Source organism: Ursus americanus, chromosome 13, assembly GCF_024610735.1.
Source record: "Ursus americanus isolate L20-20 chromosome 13, mUrsAme1.1.p, whole genome shotgun sequence".
NCBI classification, from domain to species: domain Eukaryota; kingdom Metazoa; phylum Chordata; class Mammalia; order Carnivora; family Ursidae; genus Ursus; species Ursus americanus.
Window position 1 is genome coordinate 8,676,900 of NC_142139.1, and position 18,833 is coordinate 8,695,732.

The 18,833-nt window shown below is 36.0% G+C and overlaps 1 protein-coding gene across 13 annotated transcripts in view; it reads right to left on the reverse strand.

The window, feature by feature from the left end:
• Positions 1 to 18,833, reverse strand: part of CAMK2D (calcium/calmodulin dependent protein kinase II delta) — a 311,448-nt gene that overhangs the window by 79,781 nt on the left and 212,834 nt on the right. For all 13 annotated transcript variants that reach the window (XM_045799095.2, XM_045799098.2, XM_087866404.1 and 10 more), the window contains exons 5-6: positions 7,652 to 7,717; positions 4,507 to 4,579 (exon numbers count right to left, since the gene is read on the reverse strand). In XM_045799095.2, coding sequence (XP_045655051.1) covers positions 4,507 to 4,579; positions 7,652 to 7,717 — 139 coding nt within the window. The remainder of the gene's footprint in view (positions 1 to 4,506; positions 4,580 to 7,651; positions 7,718 to 18,833) is intronic.

The window sequence follows — 18,833 nt, forward strand, 5'->3', positions numbered from 1 at the left end:
ATTTCCTAAATAAGAAATGGTTTTTTTGGACATCTATTAACAAATTATGTTGCACCCCCCCAACTCCATACTGTATCTTAAACATAACTTAAGCTTATTCTCTTATTCCTAATAATGCAGATTTTGTACAGCTCTGGAAGATCCATAAGCAGGATTATTTTAATCATTGGATTCACTAAACTTAGAACTATTTCCCAATTCTCAATGTTGCTGGCAAAATTACTTTCTCATCATTGTTTGACCTATTTTTTTTGGCCTTTATAAAGTTTTTGATTTATCCAACTAACGAACTGAGAAGTGGTAGCAATTAAGTATGCAGACTCTGGAACCAAAATGCTTGGGCACAAATCAGAACTTACTAGCTGAGCAACCATGAATAAGTTCTTTCACTCATGGTTGCTAAATCTCTCCTTATGCAACATGGGGAAGATCAAAGTGCCTTCCTCATAAAGCTGTTGAAAGATTCATATGATAACACAGTACAGGGTACATGGTAACTGCCTGATAAATGGTAGCTATTAGCATTTTTATTACTAACGTCCAGCCTTGATCCAAATCCTCTCAAAGACGAGAGTCATATTCCTGAACTATAGTACTATCAGTATGTCACCACTGCTAGATACTCCTTAATACTGTTTGGATCGGACACTGGACTCACCTTCGACGAAGGTCTGTGTACCCACTGGGTACTGCCTGGTTGTGACTGATGCGCTTCCTTTATGCTAACATGCCACCACATGGAGCCTTCTCCTACTGCTCGTTTCTGGGACATCCTCCAACTGTCTGCTGTGCCTCAACCTTGTCTCTAGGTTCTTCTAATTTTCCATCTGGTGGATTCCACTGTCTACTACTATTATGTCTACTAAGCTCTCAAGAGTGGCAGTTATTCAAATAACGATCTTAATGCTGTCACTGTATCAAAGAGTGATACTTATCCTCTTTATTCAATATTAATTAACATACACAAAACCTATTTTATTCAGCGATGCCTTTTATATTATAAATGTGCTTTTGATTGACTTTCATTCATTCCAAAATTGAAAGCATATGCCACAAGTATTTACTAGGTATAAAGTCCTATATTAGGTACTGTGGAGTAATACAGTATTTATTATACGTAGGTACAGTACAGCAATACAGCTATTGTTCTAGAAGAGCCTGACAAACAAAATGTACAGCACTCGTATGCTTATAGGTGCCTTTAATAATGAAGAACATAACACTTCCTGTGGTTTTCTCTCAGTGATATGGACAAATTAAACTGTGCATCAAACATCCGTATCATATATGAATTAACATACGAATCAGGATATGGAAACAAAATATATGACTTAAGAATAATAAGGGCAAATTTTTGTTTAAAGCTTGGTAATAAGAAATTTTACCAATCCTTTTCATTTTATATACTGGCAAATATGCTACTGTAAGCAGTATACTTATCAGATAAAGTATACATGTGGGTATAAAAGATATAAAACAAAGCCAGGGATTTGGCACACTCAGGGTGTGTGTCAAATGCCTCTAATATACTCTCTTAGTATGTTATGAAATGGCCTATTGAAACATGCACCGAAAACTAGACTCAACTGAAGTGTGTTCCAGTCAGCAATTTGACAGAAACCAAGAGAATTACAAAAACTGTAACAATCTCTATGCAAAGCTCACCCCTATCCCCTCCTAAAATCAGAATCAGAATGGAGAACAAAACACTTTAATCCCTTGAAAGAAATCTGATGGATGATTCAGCAGGTTATTTCTTTTGGTTGTTAGCCTCCCTAAAAGTCACCTGCCTGAGTTTTTAATTAGTCAATTTAGCTCATATGTCAGAAAATAGATTTTCTTCTCAGCCCACATCCTAGGCCCACTGCCATTTTCTGATTAAAGTTCCAGTCTTTGAAGAGCTCAGCTGAGTTTGAACACTTTCAGAAGTCTAATATCATGACCCCACAAGATATATTTTAAAGGTCATGTAAGAGAATTCACATTTTTCATCCTTGGTTTTTAGAGTATACTTATATAACATGGAGTAAAATATCTCAAATGATAAATTTCTTAGAGTATGTAATAAAATAACATAAATAAATGTGTATGCCCATATATATTCACTTAAAAAGGAAAGTAGTACCATGAGTTCTGAGAACAAAAAGGGGCTCTCTTTCTACATGGCTGATAAGGAATTCTTGAGGTGATTGCCAAAGATATGAATTTTTAAAGGAACATATTGTTTTTCCTTAATCCTGAGGGGTACATTTGGTAAAGTGTTAGCAGATGCACATAGTCCTATCTTGGCTCTCAAAAAAAAAAAAAAAAAAAAGCCATTAACCATGCCTTTGCTTTTGACATTTAAAGCTCTAAGACTCAAACTGAAATCAAAGGAAAATTCCAGAAACCTAAGGCAATGGTTTGCTTTTAAACCACATCTTCAAATAACTTGTTGTGGATCCTTAGAGATATACTCTTCTAGAGCATATTAAACAAATGCAAACTACAGATTTATCATAATTAGAGAAGTCTGCACATGAGAAACCAGCCCAGGTCTTTCCACCGAACACATACAAAGACATTGCCACCTTTGTGGCACCTTTGTACTAATGCCTGTATATGGATGAGGCTTGAAACAAAGAGTGACAACTATATAGTACTTACATTTGTTATTTTGCCCACCCAGTTGTTTCATTTAAATTTCTAGGCCTTCACTATATCTCTGAAATTCCATGACTGAAACTAGACTGCTGAAAGAAGGGGACAGAAAATGAATGAAAGAGTAGTCTCCTTCTGAACTATTTAATTTCTAAATGATCTAAACATTTTTCATCCTCAATGGTATCAGAAACTAAGTGGAGTCTTAAAAGTATTAGTACATACATATGTTACATAAATATTATCTTATAATAAAATTTGTTTTACTTTTTTCCTCTCTGTTTTAAAAGGCACTAGTATCTTGCTACCTAGGAATGTAAATCAACAAAGAACCAGGAAGCCTCAATGTCCTCTGAATTCCTGGGACTACTGTTAAGGGAAAGACTTCAGAGCCCCAAATTGAGGTTCTTTAACGCCAAAAACCTATTTAATAACTTTATTCTCTTCATAATTTTCGTAACTATTTACATAATATTAGGTATACACAGTATGACTCTAAAATAATATGTTTGATCAATGTCCATAGAACAGGTTTAGAAGGAAGAAGAGATTGTCAGTCCTACGCAAAGTCCCATTAAATGCTATATTCTTAGGAGGGAGGAAATATAGCAGCCTATTTACTGTTAATTGTAGGACATTATTCCTCTGGATGAAATGGGATTAATGTGAATCTCAAGTGTGGATGAGAGGAGATGAAATAAGAGACTGCGGTGATGGAAAGTGTTTTCGTAATGTGTTGGAATGGGTCCACACAACTTTCTTGCTCATATTTTTGCCTTTACAGGCATAATTGCAGCTGAACAGTCATTAGGAATTGTGTGGTGGTTTATCTTCTCCAACGGCATTACTCACCTTCAGGTCCCGATGGACTACGCCCATCTGATGGCAGTGTAGCACAGCCTCCAGGATCTGCTGAATGCAATGACTGCATGCAAACACCAGGGGGCGTGTGTTAGTTCCAAGCTTACACTCACTGTCTGTATACCCTCAGAGAGACTGGGTTAAAGTGCAAAACCAGCAGACAACTGGGGTTGTGTTTTACCATCTTCAGTAATGTAAACATATTGCTCAAGTAGAGTGACTACTACCTCAGAGCAATCAGTATCTTGCCAGATGTGAGCGAAAACGTGGATCCACTTGATCTAGAAAAAAAACCATCTTAAAAATATTTAATTCAGTAGCTCGTTTCCTAGTTATAAATTCTTATAGGAAAAGAACTGGAATGCAAATAAAATGTTTATAGCTGTTGTGGTCCACCTCCACTCCACATAAAAAAACTGTTTCCCCATTCCCTCCCACTTTTCTAGTATCATTCCAAAGCTGTCACTTCAGCAGTCAAGACATCATTAAGGTTAAATTAGGATACGTAATGAATTTTTGATAAATCATTAACTTCTTGTGCTTTAATTTAGCTGGCAATTATTATCTCTTGCCTGAGGGTTCATCAGACTCAAATGGAGCAATGTGTAACCAGTTGTTTTGCTACAGCAACCCATGGTCTCAGAACAGAAGTGGTGTTTAAATCTACAGGCGGACATACATCACAGGCCAAGTTTATCTCCAGGCAAATGCTGGACATTTCAGGAAAGCCTGCCCCCAAACCGCCTCTGGTAGTTTACTGCTTGGAAACTTGACAGGTTGTGTTCTTAATGTTGTCCTTCCCTTTTTGCTATGATGTATATTTAGCCTGTAGATGAGCAAACTGAAAGAGGCATCATGCATTATCATTTCATCATGTAGTCATTTTAGGGGAAAATTGGGAAAGGCAAGGGAACCATTTTAAATACCCACCCTCTGCCCTTTCCCCAGAAATAAAACCAAAAAAAAACCTCCTTTGATTCAGATTTATGGACTCCATATACTGACCTTCAGGTCCCTGTGAACTATGCCATTTAGGTGACAATGATTTACACTTTCTAGAATCTGCTGTATACAATGACTGTAAAGATACAAGGGCAGAATGGAAGGGAGAACATTTTAAAGGTACATAATCACATTGAATACAAAATAAAATGAAAGTTAAAATGAAACAAACAAACAAACAAAAATTATATTTTTTCACAACGTATTTTTTTAGCTTTACACTGGAATATAATAATGTTGAATAAAGCTAATTCTGCTTCTAACAAAAATGACATCCAACATAGAGTTTGTGACATGTTCAGACAAAACAATTTGAGCTGTGTTTTTTTTTCATTGCAAATGTACAAATTAAATCACTTGTATACAGAAGTCAAAATTTCCATATTCAAGGAGAAAAATTTATAAATATTCCCATAATGTTCTGGGAAAATTCTTCAGCAATGTAAAATTTATGGGTATTTCTCATACACATCTAAACTGTTTAAAATCTGAGGTCACAATTAAACATAGGTGTTGAAACAAGAGGGTAAACACAGATGAAGTGGCAGGTGAAACAAGGGTTAAAAAAATGGAGGGACACATTTATCATTTTGACTTAGAAGTGGTGCTTCTTGTAGAATATACTAAGAGGAAAACTAATGCATGTCTCCAATAACAGAGGGAGAATTTCAAGTAAACCCATGACATAAAATAAACCCCTCTTCAGGATAGGCATACTCTGGAGAAGGGTTAGGAACTTACAAAAAAAAAAAATGAATTTTAAAATCCCCTGGAACACTGGTAATTGTTAGATTCCATACACCTCAGTGAAGGAAAACTTTCCTTATTACTATGTCAAAAAGCACAATACTATTCTTATTAAAAGCTCCTGATGTCAAACAGACAGCTAATTAAATTAGAGGGATAAATCACTGATTGGCACCTGTAAGGTCCCATGAGCTGTCATCTGACATAAACTAATATAGATCACACTGACACGTTTTGTACAAATTTACATTTGTGCGACTCAAATGCATGTTACGTACTGAGCTACGTTCATTAACAAACACTTTAATAAGGACATTTCAATCATTTAATGTACAAAATAATATTACTCCAAAGTAAATTCTTGAATTATAAAGGTAATCACCATCCGATTTCTTACAATGTGAATGTAAAAAAGTGATCAAGGTTATGATTTTCCAGCTCCAACTCCATAAAGAGTCCCACTAATAGAGCTAAACATTGGTTGCTTTTTGACAATATAGCTTATTTGAGTGTTCGTGATTATTTTTTAAATACTATGACTTCTTTTTCCTTCGCTTTGTACTACTTTATATATTTCACTTTCTCTTCTCAAACCACAGATATAAATCATTAGACTTAATGAATAATGCAAAATAAAGTATACAATAATTCATATTAAATGATCTTCATCATTTTTTACTAGTGAGAATGGTTTCAGTTCTTCAGTTCTTGAGGACCAGGAGGGAAAGACTTTTCTTTATGTTTATACTTGGGAAGAGAATGTTCCTTCTCCTTCATTTTGTGTGGGACCTACCCTAAAAAATATTTACTTCTAGTGAATTCCAAAACCTAATATAAACATGCATATAAAATGATCCAACCTATACGGTCTCCCCTGGTATCTATAGGGCTCTTCAATAGTGAAAACAGTTTCTATTTTTATTTCAAATAATACTTTTCAAACACAATGACCTGTTTAACATAACTTTAAAAAGCAAAATAAATGTAATTCCCTAACTTGTTAACTACCTTGATTAAAATTATTACTCTCTCTGGGCAAGTGGGCAAATAGCTACTAGCAAGGCTGTTCTGAAGCCCCTTTTCAGGGCCCTAACATGAGAACTGGGGTGAACTGAGCAAGTGATGATTCACTCATAATAGTATAAATGACACGGAAATGTCTATTTGACTTTGGCAGTAAAAATTCCACTAAAAAATTAGAGTGTAGTCATGTACAGATACCATTCTCGGAATGTCATAAACTGGCATAAAACCAAGAAGATTAATTAGAGATTTGCAAGTGAGCCTGGGTGTGCATGTGCTACTTTGAAGGGATGGGGAGGGAACCTACCATCAGCTGATTATGTGCTGAGCGCAGGCTACAGTGGGATTAGCAAGCTTTAGGAAGCTCTGAAAGCATTAGAGAATGGGGGCAGACAATAAGTGACCAAATTTTCATAACATCTCATTTACATTGTTAATAATGAGTCCATTGCTCAAGGCCAGATCTTTCAAATCAAGTGCCAACTACTGAATATGTATAAAGAAATGCCAAGGACAGCTAACATAATATAGTCTAAGTAATATCTAGGCAAATAAATTAATGTCACTTCACTCCAAAAAGGTTGCCTTTGTGTAGCCTAGGAAGTTTCAAATGAGAGAAAATGTATAGCCGTTGTTAACCTCTGTGAAGATGATGCCAATTAACAAGGTTGGGAAACCCTTTTGAATCCTCTAAAATATCCAAATAAATATTTTTCACACGAGGGTTCCAAAAGCCATCCTGGCATTTCCAAAGACTTAAACAGCTAATAATGCTTTAAGGAGACCGCTGGGACTTTTGTAGTCTTCTGAACATGGGCTGTTCAGTGAAGCTTTCCGTGATGATGGAAATGCTCTGTATCTGCTATGTCCAATTGGTAGTTACTAGCCACTTATGGCCACTCAGCATTCAAAACGTAGCTACTACAACTGAGAAACTAAGTTTTTTATTTAATTGTAATTAACTGAAATTAAAATAGCCATGTGTTACTAATGGCTATCATACTGGGCAGCTCAGTATCTAGAGGCCAGAAGATCTGAATTTTTGCTCTCTTAACTTCACTTTAAAAAGTACATTTCCTTAGCAAAAGTCATTCCAGGTATAGATTTTATTATTTATTTTTTAAAAGACTAACTGTAGATGCTAGATAATAACAAAGTTTAGACCAGATTCTAGTTTTGTTTTCCCCAAATGATTATCCTGGAAATCCTTAAGAGAGAGAATAGCAATTAAGAGGGGCTCATCATGAGAAGTAGTCCAAGACGGTATTACGAGAGTCTCATAAATACTAGGGGTTATGATGCATTTGTAAAGAGATTTATTGAACAAGTGTCATTTGAATGTTGAGTCTTGTATCTTGCCCCCGGGCAAGTCACTTACCTGGCATCAGCTTCACTGTAATACTCTCTTGCCACTATGTCTTCAAACAGTTCACCTCCAGTAACTCTGTAAAGACAAACAAGATACTGACATTGGAAAAGAAAAACAAAAAATATGCATCAATAGATGTGCGCCGCGTTCATGTAGCATTTTTGTTTTCAGATTACTTTGAAAATTACAAAACAAAGTGTTATAAAACATTACAAGACTTACAGTTTTCATAACAATCTATATTAATCTAAACGTTTCCTCTTTTCTACATGTTTTTGTATTGCTAGATCCTGAAGACACAATTTTCTGTATAACATCAACATATTCAGTGATATTTCTTACATAAAATAATCTCTATGAAACTCTTCATTTTAGTTCTCCAAATATTAACTAAAGTCTGATGAAATGTGTGGAACAGTTCAGAAACATTTTCTGACAATAAGAGAAGATGATTACTTTCCAGCCTGTAGAGTATGTGTTTGCAGGTTGTATCTCTCTGGAGGGGCTTTTTAAACTGCAATAAACATGACTTTATGGGCTAGAGGTGGCCTTCCAAAATACATACCACTTTTGGGCTGAGTGCTAGCTAGATTTTCTTTGTAAAGCACCCCGATTTCCTCTACACTCCATGTTTTGCCAGTGAACACAGACCTAGGGCTTTTGGAAATGTCCCTAGACGGCAGCATTGATCCCTTGCCAACTAAGAAGCCATATCTATCTTCCATCTTTAAGTGAAGACTTTCCCACAACTCAGCAACTGGATTTAGTTACTCTACAAAGTACATTCAAACCAAGGGTTTCAAGGCTCTCTATATAAGTAGATATAACTATCTTTGGAATCCATTTCTTCTCCAGCTCCAAAAGACTGCTGTTCTGGGGCTAGAATTCCCTAACCAGTGATTCTCTGGCTTAGGCTCCCCCCCCCATCCCAATACAGTTTTTAACATAATATTTTTTTTAGCAAAATTCAAAAAATATGGAAGTGTACCAAGTACTCTCTTATCTCTCAACCCCAATTCCACTCTCTGGAATAAACTAATTTTAACTTTATGTATATCCTTTCAACTTTTTGTGTGTCTTTAAACATACTTGTTCCCTTGTAAACACAAAAACACATTTTTTTCTCACAAAAGTAGAATCATGCAATATATACAAATTACTAGGCTAATTGTGTTTTTCATTTCACTTCAGGTCATGGGCACCATTTCATGTCAGAACATTTTCCTTATTTAAAATAATAAACAGAGAGATACATTTTTGTGTATGAAGACAGGACAAACTGCCTTCCACAGTGGTTGTACCCCCAATGTTGTGAAGGTGCCCAATTTTTTCCATTTAAAAAAAAGTCAGAAAAAAGTTAGTGCATGTTAATATTTCTTGATTATTAGCAAAGTGAACTATTTTCTCATGCATTTATCTATCATCCATTTCTTCCTCTACTATGATGATATGGCTTGATTTTGAGAAGAAATTTCAGCTTTGGAGCTTAACCTTGTAATAGCTAACATTTGCTTACCATGTGCTACAAGTGTGCTAAGTATTATATTAACTCATAAATCCTTGCAATTATTGGCTGAGATGAGTTTTACTACTAGCTCAGTTTATCGATGAGAACATGGAGGTATAGAGAGTAACTTGCCCAAGATTACACAGACTTAAGTGGCACAGGTGGGCCATCTGTTCCACAGCCCCTGCTCTCAATCCGCACACAGTGCAGCCATTCCAATAATTACACTGTCAATCTTTCCAAAGTTTAGAAGGCATGAATCATTTGAAAAAGCACTGGGTGAAGGTATAAAGCTTGGTGTATGTTCATTATGGAATGGGAGATAAAATTACTCTTAAGACATCTTTTTTAAAAATTTTTCATTTGCTTTAATAAGTTCTAAAACATCATCAAATGATAACATGTTCCAGAGATGACCAGTTATTATTTTCTTCTTTATTTTCCCTTCCTAAAGGAAAAGAGGCAATACTAAAAACTTAATGTGTCTGGATTGAGCACTGGGTTTTTTTTTTTATTTTAATGTTTTTTTATTATATTATATTAGTCACCATACAGTACATCCCTGGTTTCTGATATAAAGTTCAATGATTCATTAGGAGGGCACGTATTGCATGGTGCACTGGGTGTTATACGCAACTAATGAATCATCGAGCACTGGGTTTTATAGGCAAACAATGAAGCATGGAACACTATATCAAAAACTAATGAAGTACTGTATGGTAACTAACATAACATAATAAAAAAATAAAATAAAATAAAAACTTATTGTGTCTGAAAGTTTATGCAACTTTGACTCTTTGAGCATCCTGGATATTTATAAGACCTTTAAAGCTGGACTCATTATTTTCAGTCCTACATATAAAATGTGCCTCTAAAATTATTTAAAGCTTCATATGGGCTTGTTCTGAAAACCATGGTTACATGTATATGTAATTTCGCTTAATAGCTCAGCTAGTTTTTATCCCCAGTTAGAATAACAATAATAATGTAATCACATAATGTACCCGAGATAAATTATAATACAAAGAATTAAGCATTACATAGAAGGTACTTCCAATAAACCCATTATCATCCCTATAATGATTATAACAGTTTTATGGGCTTTCTTCCTCTGAACGAATGTGACTAAGTTAAATATGATATATATCCATATTTATCTTGCTTTTGATTATAGGTACCTAAAGAATCTATATTACACAAAAGTGTGGTTTGTAAAGTGTTTAACAAATATTGATTAAAAAGCTGATTGATAAAGACAAAAACGAAAAAAACATTGCCATTAATCAAATTCCTGCCTATAGTAGCTCCTTAAGTGTACTGTGTATTCCAAGAGAACTGTCATGCCTTAAATTACTGGAATCACAACTTACTGATCTTTGCTACCATAGCATCTAACCCATAATATTTGCTCAATTAAGGAGTACTAAAGTAATGATTACATGAATTAACCAAGTGAGAAGATCATGCTGTCCATTTGCTCTAAGTCTGGACTTCAAGTGCACTTTAAAAGGAAAGAGAAAATATTAAAATTTGGCTCTCTATGGCAATAGGTTTTATTTCTAGGTGTTTATATTGAAAAAGAATATTAAAAACTCTTGGGGCCTAGCATCTGGTAATTTTCAATGAACTATTCTAGCTGTTAAAGAAATTTAAGGTGTACAGAGTTTTATGTTAAGCATCTCTGACAGCACTCTTTCTCATTTTCTAACACTCATTCTTCCCATTATTTAAAAATATCCTTGTGCAAATGAAACCATTTTATCATTTCTGTTATATGTATAATAAATGTCTGGGAAGGAAAAAATGGAGTTCTAATAGAACATGCTGCCTTGAAGATAACCTATTGAATTTTCTAACTTTAACACATTTCTATACTGACATTACTGTTTAATGGAGCACAAAATTAAGCAGTAGTTACCACAGATTTTTAAAAAAAATTTTAGCGTTGCTATGTAAAATTTCATACAAAATCAAATTAAATCAGTCTCATGAATAAACTGCTAATTAACTAAGTAGAGATTTTGTGAATAAATCAATGTTGGAGTTCTTCTATGATATGAAGCATATCAATTATATATCTGAAGCATTAATTACCATTTATGAATCTCTAGAGCATTAGGGCTTCCAGGGAAAAAATAAGATAATCCTAGAATCATGAAAAGATGAGACTTCACATATCAAAAAGATAAATACTTTTGTTGCTATTATTGTTATTTATAGGGATGTTGATTCATTCTGTGTTATCCAGCAGAATGAACTGTTCTTTTCTTCCTAGTCTATATATTTATATCAGAAATGGTTGAAAGTAGTTTCATATTGAATGAAACATTTACAAAATTTCAGGAGGATTACAGCCTTGACTATGAGGCTAAGCAGACAGAGTCCAAAACTGGGCTTCAGAAGATCAAATGGTACCACATTAACTCAAGAACCAGCAATGACGACAGTGACTAGAACCACTGCCCAAGGTGGTGAGGGGAAATCCAGGAAATCTCATGATGCAGCCAAGTTGGAAAACAGTAACGAGCAGGACGGCCCAGCTAACTCACAGTAGGAGGCAATCTCACCAAAGTAGGGCCAGGAATGTCCCCTGGAAAAAGAAGTAATTCCTCCCAAACACTAAGTAAAAAGCCGAAGAATAAACCCAGTGAGTAGAAGCCACCAGACCTGTAATCCAAGGCTCTGAGCAGACTCTCTAGAACACTAGGGCTTCCAACATTAGCTGAAGTCAAGTTAGCAAAGAATCACTAGTCAGATTTTTATCAAAAAACATATCATATGCTGCCTTGCATTTGGGTGACAGGCATGTCTTCTAGTGATCTCCTCCAAGACAGAAGCTATGATGATGATGTGTTCGTCTACTACCTTCACGGTGTCCAATACACTGCCTTCTATATTGTTGAACAATAACCGCATATATTTGTTGGGTACTCACCACATGCCAAGGCCAAGTGTTGTTCTGAGTCTCTATAGGTTACAACACAATAACCCCATGAGGTAGATACTAGTGCTATTTCCATTTTACAGATGAGAAAACAGAAGTAATGAAAATTAAAGACTTTCCCAAGAACACATAGCACAAGAAGGAAAAAGGGTTTGTTCTCATCTGTACTGCCCTAGTAGCTGCCCCCTGGACAAAATCTGGAGAGCAGAGGAGCAAGTCAAGGGTCTCTGGAGAGTCCAAAGGATCATGCGGAAAGACTGGAAAGAATACTGACATAAAGGCATTCCATTTATATCCCTTTAAAAAAAAATGTATTTATTTGACAGAGAGAGAGAGAGTGCACAAGCAAGCAGAGGGAGCAGCAGGCAGAGGGAGAGGGATCACAACCCAAGCTGAAGGCAGATGCTTAACTGATTGAGCCACCCAGCCACCTCTATATCCCTTTTTTAAAGTCAAACTGTTGGCCAGGGGTGGAGAGCAGTCATTGGTCAAAATAAAGCTGACCAGTGTTCATCAACAGGAGTGTTACTGCCTTTTTTGGTCATGTGCGATGGTCCCCTCCATGACCAGATTGTTAGCACCAGGCACCACACTAGGTGCCAATGGCACTACCTTGTCAGTGTGGCAACCAGTGTGTCAATACCATTTATCGTCACCCCCCACAGGGCCCCCTAGACCTCCTTGATGAGAACCTCTGAGCTAAGGGAACAAAATCTACAGAGATATAATTGAGAACTTAGGTCATCTTGGCACCATGTTTTAACATACATAGTCAATCAAGCTAACCATTGGTGAAAGGGTCCTTTAGGCAGATATCTATCATGGAACACTGTTATCTTCAGTATCCTTATAGAGTGCCTGACATACAGAAGGAGCTTAATAAATTTGCTGAGTCGATAAATGATTAAATAATTAAATGGGTGAATGAAAACCATAAGCACCTGTCTACAGCTCTATGGTTTAATCTGTAAGATAGAATCTGAGGGTGAAGAAGTTTCTTACTTTTATATTATTTATCTACCAATCTCTAACCAAATCCTGCTGATTTTATCTCCAAAACAGATCTTAAATTAAGACTTCTTTTTATCTCCACTACAATGTTACCAGCCCAAGGAGTCACTGTCTGTCACCTGCACTACTGCAAAAACTTCTTGATTGGCTCACCTTCCTCTCTTGCCCCTCTGCCATCAGTTCTCCAGATAGAAGCTTTAAATGTGCTTCATAGTTTGTCGTATGCCTACAGGAAGCCTTTAAATAGCTGTCCATTGCAACTGGACATGACCTTCAAGTCTCTGCCTAATTTGTACTCTATCTTCTGACCCTCCTTGACACTCCTCCTCCATCCTGCTCCAACCACAAATGGCCTTTCTCCAGTTCTTCAAGTACATGAAACTCCTTCCCATCCCTGGGCCTTTTCACATGCTTGTCTTTCTTCCAGGACATTCCCAACCTGTCTACCACTATTACTTGGTGAGTAAATCCCTCTTGTCCTTAAAATTTGACTTAAATTTTATATCTGTAGACCTCCATTCATCTTCATTATCTTAACCCCCCTAGAGCCCTTTGTTATTCTTCATAACACCTGTCATCATTATAATTATGTGTTTGTGTACTCATTTGTTTAATATTTGTCTCTCTACTAGTATAGTAGCTCTGGGAGGGTAGAATGTGTTCCTGTGTTTTCACTATAAAATAACTAGAGCTGAGTCATAGTGCCTTTGACAAGCTCATTAAATGCTTTTAAGTGAATGATTCTAGAGTTTTATATCTCACAGAGAGGTAGATGTGTTAGATGATCATATGTCAATGCCATAATGTTGGTTAATTCCTGACATCACGTCACTTACCATTATATTTTGATAAGAAGATAAGGATCTTTCAAGCAGTTTTCCCCTAGAAATCATGTATCTCAGTTCTGGATCTTGTAGTATCTTTCCCACAGGACAGTTTGTCTATGAACTAATCATGTCAGTTCACAAATGCAGAATTATTTGAATTCATTATAAGGTACATGTTTGGATTAGAGATTGAGAAGGGAATAAAAGCATGGTGTTTTAACAGTTTGGGGAAGACAGCTAGCTATATTTCATCTTTTAAAGAACTAAACCTATGCCTCTTATTACTATAAATACAGAAAACAAGAATATCTATATGTCCAACTTCATTTGACATTATGCCTCTCTCATATGTTTGGATACTTCCAAAGTTCCTGGTTAATGATCAGTGTTTCAAGATGAGTCAAGTGGTATAACCATGACGTGAGCAGAATCAGATGTATCTGCCAGTCCCATTAAAGCTACAATGGTAGGGTGGCTGGGTGGTTCAGTGGTTAAGCATCTACCTTGGATCAGGTCATGATCCCTGGGTCCTGGGATGGAGTCCCACATTGGGATCCCTGCTCAGCAGGGAGTCTGCTTTTCCCTCTCCCTCTCCCCATCCTCTCCACTCAAGCTCTCTCTCTCTCAAATAAACAAATAAAATCTTAAAAAAAAAAAAAGATATAATGGTAGGTATGTGGACAGCTGATGCAAATTGGGGACGGAGGGATTGAAAGCATAATCCTGGTTTCATTCTTAATACCATGGTTAGTACCTTAATTAGCTAAGGCCAACTTCTTTTTTTAAAAAAGATTTTATTTATTTATTAGAGAGAGAGCATAAGCACAAGAAAGAGAGAGAGAGCAGGGGCAGGGGGACAGGGAGAAGCAGACTCTCCACTGAGCAGGGAGCCCAATGCGGGGCTCAATCCCAGTACCCTGGGATCATGACCTGAGCCAAAGGCAGGCGCTTAACCAACGGAGCCATCCAGGAGCCCCTAAGATCAATTTCTTACGTAAGTTATTTTCTAGCCAAATACCAACTATTTGATGACACCTCTGAAGTAGTGGATTATCTGAAGTTGTTCAGAAATGATTTTCTGAATGAATTCCAAATTGGATTATGGAAATTTAAAAAGCCTGGGAGTTTGCTTTAACAGAAGGTCCCAAGAGTTTCTTATTGATCCTGATGTAAATAGATTTGCTGAGTCATACAAAGAATCACAATTGAGATGATAAAACTGAGACAGGCCATTGGAACTGTTCCATTCAAAACTGATTCTGGCCAGGAGGAGAGAGGCAACACACTGGGGGAGGCACAATTTGGGATATTAGAAGCAGGACAGTATATTCACGGGCTCTGTCCAACCTATGTTCATTAAGCAGAGTGGGGAAGAGAAGTAGGATGACAGAGCTCAAAATCCTTCAAAGGAGCACTTACTTTACTCCTGTTTTTCTGCCTAATCTCTAATTGCTGAATCTATCCTTTTAACTCATTCTGGATTTTATTTTCCCTCACCTTACTCTACTTTATACTTGATATCTTCTGTACGCTCCCTCAATCCTAAAACTCATGCCAACTCTTCATTATAATCCCTTTTCATTCTATCTTTCACAAACGCATGTGCAAATATGAACCACTATCAGAAGTTCATATTCTTAAAACTGTTTTTCCTATTCTATGACCAAGAAAAAGCAGGAATGAAAACAACACTGCTAACCACAATTAAGGGCACACAGAATAAAGCAAAAGCAGAAATTAATGGGTTATTTTTGTTCTGTTAATATCACTAACCTCAAATGAGATAATCAGCCATTAGGCTTACTATATAATCTTTGTGTGTGTGTGTGTGGTTTAACACGATGCCTTAATCTAGGACTGTTTGATTCAACACTCAGGCAATGTATCACAAAGATATACACAACAAATGAATGCTTCCTGAAGGGAAGGAATAAAGGAATAAATTGTAAAGCTATATATTGTAAAGATGTACACAACAAATGAACGCTTCCTGAAGGACAAGAATAAACTGTAAAGCTATATATTTTTTTTAAAGTTTGATGCAAATTAAAACCACAAGAAGATACTCACACCCATTAGGAAGGCAGGCGCAAAGAAGTAAGGGAAGGAAGGGGGGAAAGAAGGAAGGAGGGAGGGAGGGAGGGAGGGAGGGAGGGAGGGAGGGAGGGAGGGAGGAAGGAAGGAAGGAAGGAAGGAAGGAAGGAAGGAAATAAGTGTTGGTGAAGATATAGAGAGATTGGAACCTTTGTGCAGTATTGGTGGGAATTATAAAATGGTACAGCTGCTGTGGAAAACTAGAATTACCATGTAATCCACCAAATCTATATCTAGGTATATACCCAAAAGAACTGAAAGCAAGGTGTTGAAGAGATATTGGTACCCCAAGTTCACAACAGCATTATTCACAACAGTTAAAACATGGAAGCACCCAAGTGTTCATTGACAGATGAAGAGATAAGCAAAGTGTGGTACCTAGAGATAACGAAATATTGTTCAATCTTAAAAAGGAAGGAAATCCTGCCATATGACGTTGAGGACACTATGCTAAGTGAAGTAAGCCAGTCACAAAAAGACAAATACTGTATGATTTCATGAGGTACTTAGAGTGGTCAAATTATAGAGACAGAAAGTAGAATGATAGTTGCCAGGAACTCAGTGGAGAGAGGAATGTGGAGTTATTATTTAATGGGTGTAGAGTTTCAGTTTTGCAAAATGAAAAGAGTTTTTGTAGATGGATGGTGATGATGGTTGTACAACAATGTAAATGTACTTAATGACACTTAACTATACTTAAAAATGGTTATGATAACAAACTTTATGCTATGTGTATTTTACCATAATAAAAAATAAATCAAACCAAAATATCGGCTGATGATGACAATGAAAAAATAAAGAGTATAATTTAATGAAGACTACACACTGCTATTTCCTATTCCTCTTTGTGGGTTCCAGAGGGCTTTAGAAAATTATCTATACCATAATCTCGAAAGCTAACAGTTCTACATCAGCCAGTTATAAAAACTGATAATGTTTCAACATTAGCCAGAACGGTCAAATAGTGAATGAAGTAGTCTCAACATTCTGGTTTGATATTAGCCAACTGTATGAGGTCAGGTCAGGCCAAAATTTTTTTGCTGTATTTGCCTATTCTTAAATTGCAAAAAGACAGCATTTCTCACAATTCACACCCATCAGATAAAGGTTGTGCAATTTGTGTTTCACACAAAGGCACAAACCAAGGGGGCAAGGAAGGGCTGTAATCCAGCCTTATTCCATTCTCTAAGCAAAGTGCCCATACCAGGAGCTTTGTCTATGGCACAGAAATCTCTAAAGGTGTACAGCGGCTCTACTGATATTTGACAACGTTCCATGAGTAATTCAGTTCATGCTATCCCCTACTCACCAAGATATAACTAGTATAACCCCCGAACCTCTTTGAAATACACACTCATCAAGGCACCCAAGGTGTTCTCTTCCTGGAAATATCAAATTTGAAAGTAAATGATCTTTCTGCAGTGTCTTTGAGGTGTGAGACATTTATAGAATCCTTTATAAGTCCTTATGGAAATTTTAAAATTAAATCTAGAGCTGTGCAAGCTATGTTTTATAGACCAGCAGAACTGTTTGCCTCTCTCATGTTTTATCATGGTACTTCTCTCTTCTAACTTGAGACTGGTCTATTAAGGGGAAGCTTACCTCTTTGGCAGTTGATAACTTGAAATTACATAGCTTTGCACCAGTCCTACTCTTAGCTCAGCAAAATCCTGCTTGTCACATACACTTATATTATGAGGATGGATGAACTGATATAATAATACACTCAACTCTTTAGAAGAAGACATGACAACTGATATCACAGTGCCTATGTATATAAGAAACAGAAATATATATATATACACATAAAAAGCTGATAATCCATCCAAGTAGACAATGGTAAGTGCCCTGTTGAGATGTTAGACCCACCTGCCAAGCATCAGCTCTGTTCCTTAGATTTCCAGTCTGTATAGTTGAAACTGGGCTCATAGCTAAATATGCAAGACACTCTTTTAGAAGTGAGAGATCTAGTTGAAAGAGAATTATAGCCTGGACCCACAGCTGGGCAAGAACAATCTTCAGTTAAAGATGTGAGACCAAAGGAGAAGTACTGTTCAATACACTCAGGTGATTTGAAAGATAAATAAACCATATACAGAAAAATTCCATTCTCATAATTACCACTTGATTTTCTGCTTCATCTAAGTTAACTGCATATCCTAGTCACATTTTTAAAAGAAGTTGTTTTTTTACATGTTTATAGCCAGTTGCTATCATTATATAATAAATAATGTGTATGTATATGGCATTTGTTTTATATATATGTGTGTGTGTATATATATATATATATGTATATATATATATAATATAATCTTACTTGTAAAACATAGATACTTATTTTAGAAATGAAGGGAATTTTTCTAACATATACCACACATCTTAACAAGATACCTGATACCCTATGCTTTCATGTGCATAAAAAATAAAAACCCTAAACAGAAAGAAAAGCAATGACCATTTAAAGATTTACGTATATTGCAGATATTCTAAAGAAATACAGGAGTATACTTACAAAATATGTTTTAAAAAGAGTAGAAAATTTTACCTAATTAGAAATAATGTGAGTACTACAGAGAAATGACTTATGAACTGTACAACTGGAATTCAGTAAATCTATCAGAAGTGCTACTACATCAAAGAGAAACTAAAATGTTGATCGCTGTGCTATCTCTTGTCATTCACTAGACTTAAGTTTCAAGCAATACAATATGGACATGATTATTTTAAATTTATCTGCATATTAAAATCACTGCCACCTTAAAAATCTCTTTTATTATCACCATTTTTGCTTGTATTTTATCATGCCTA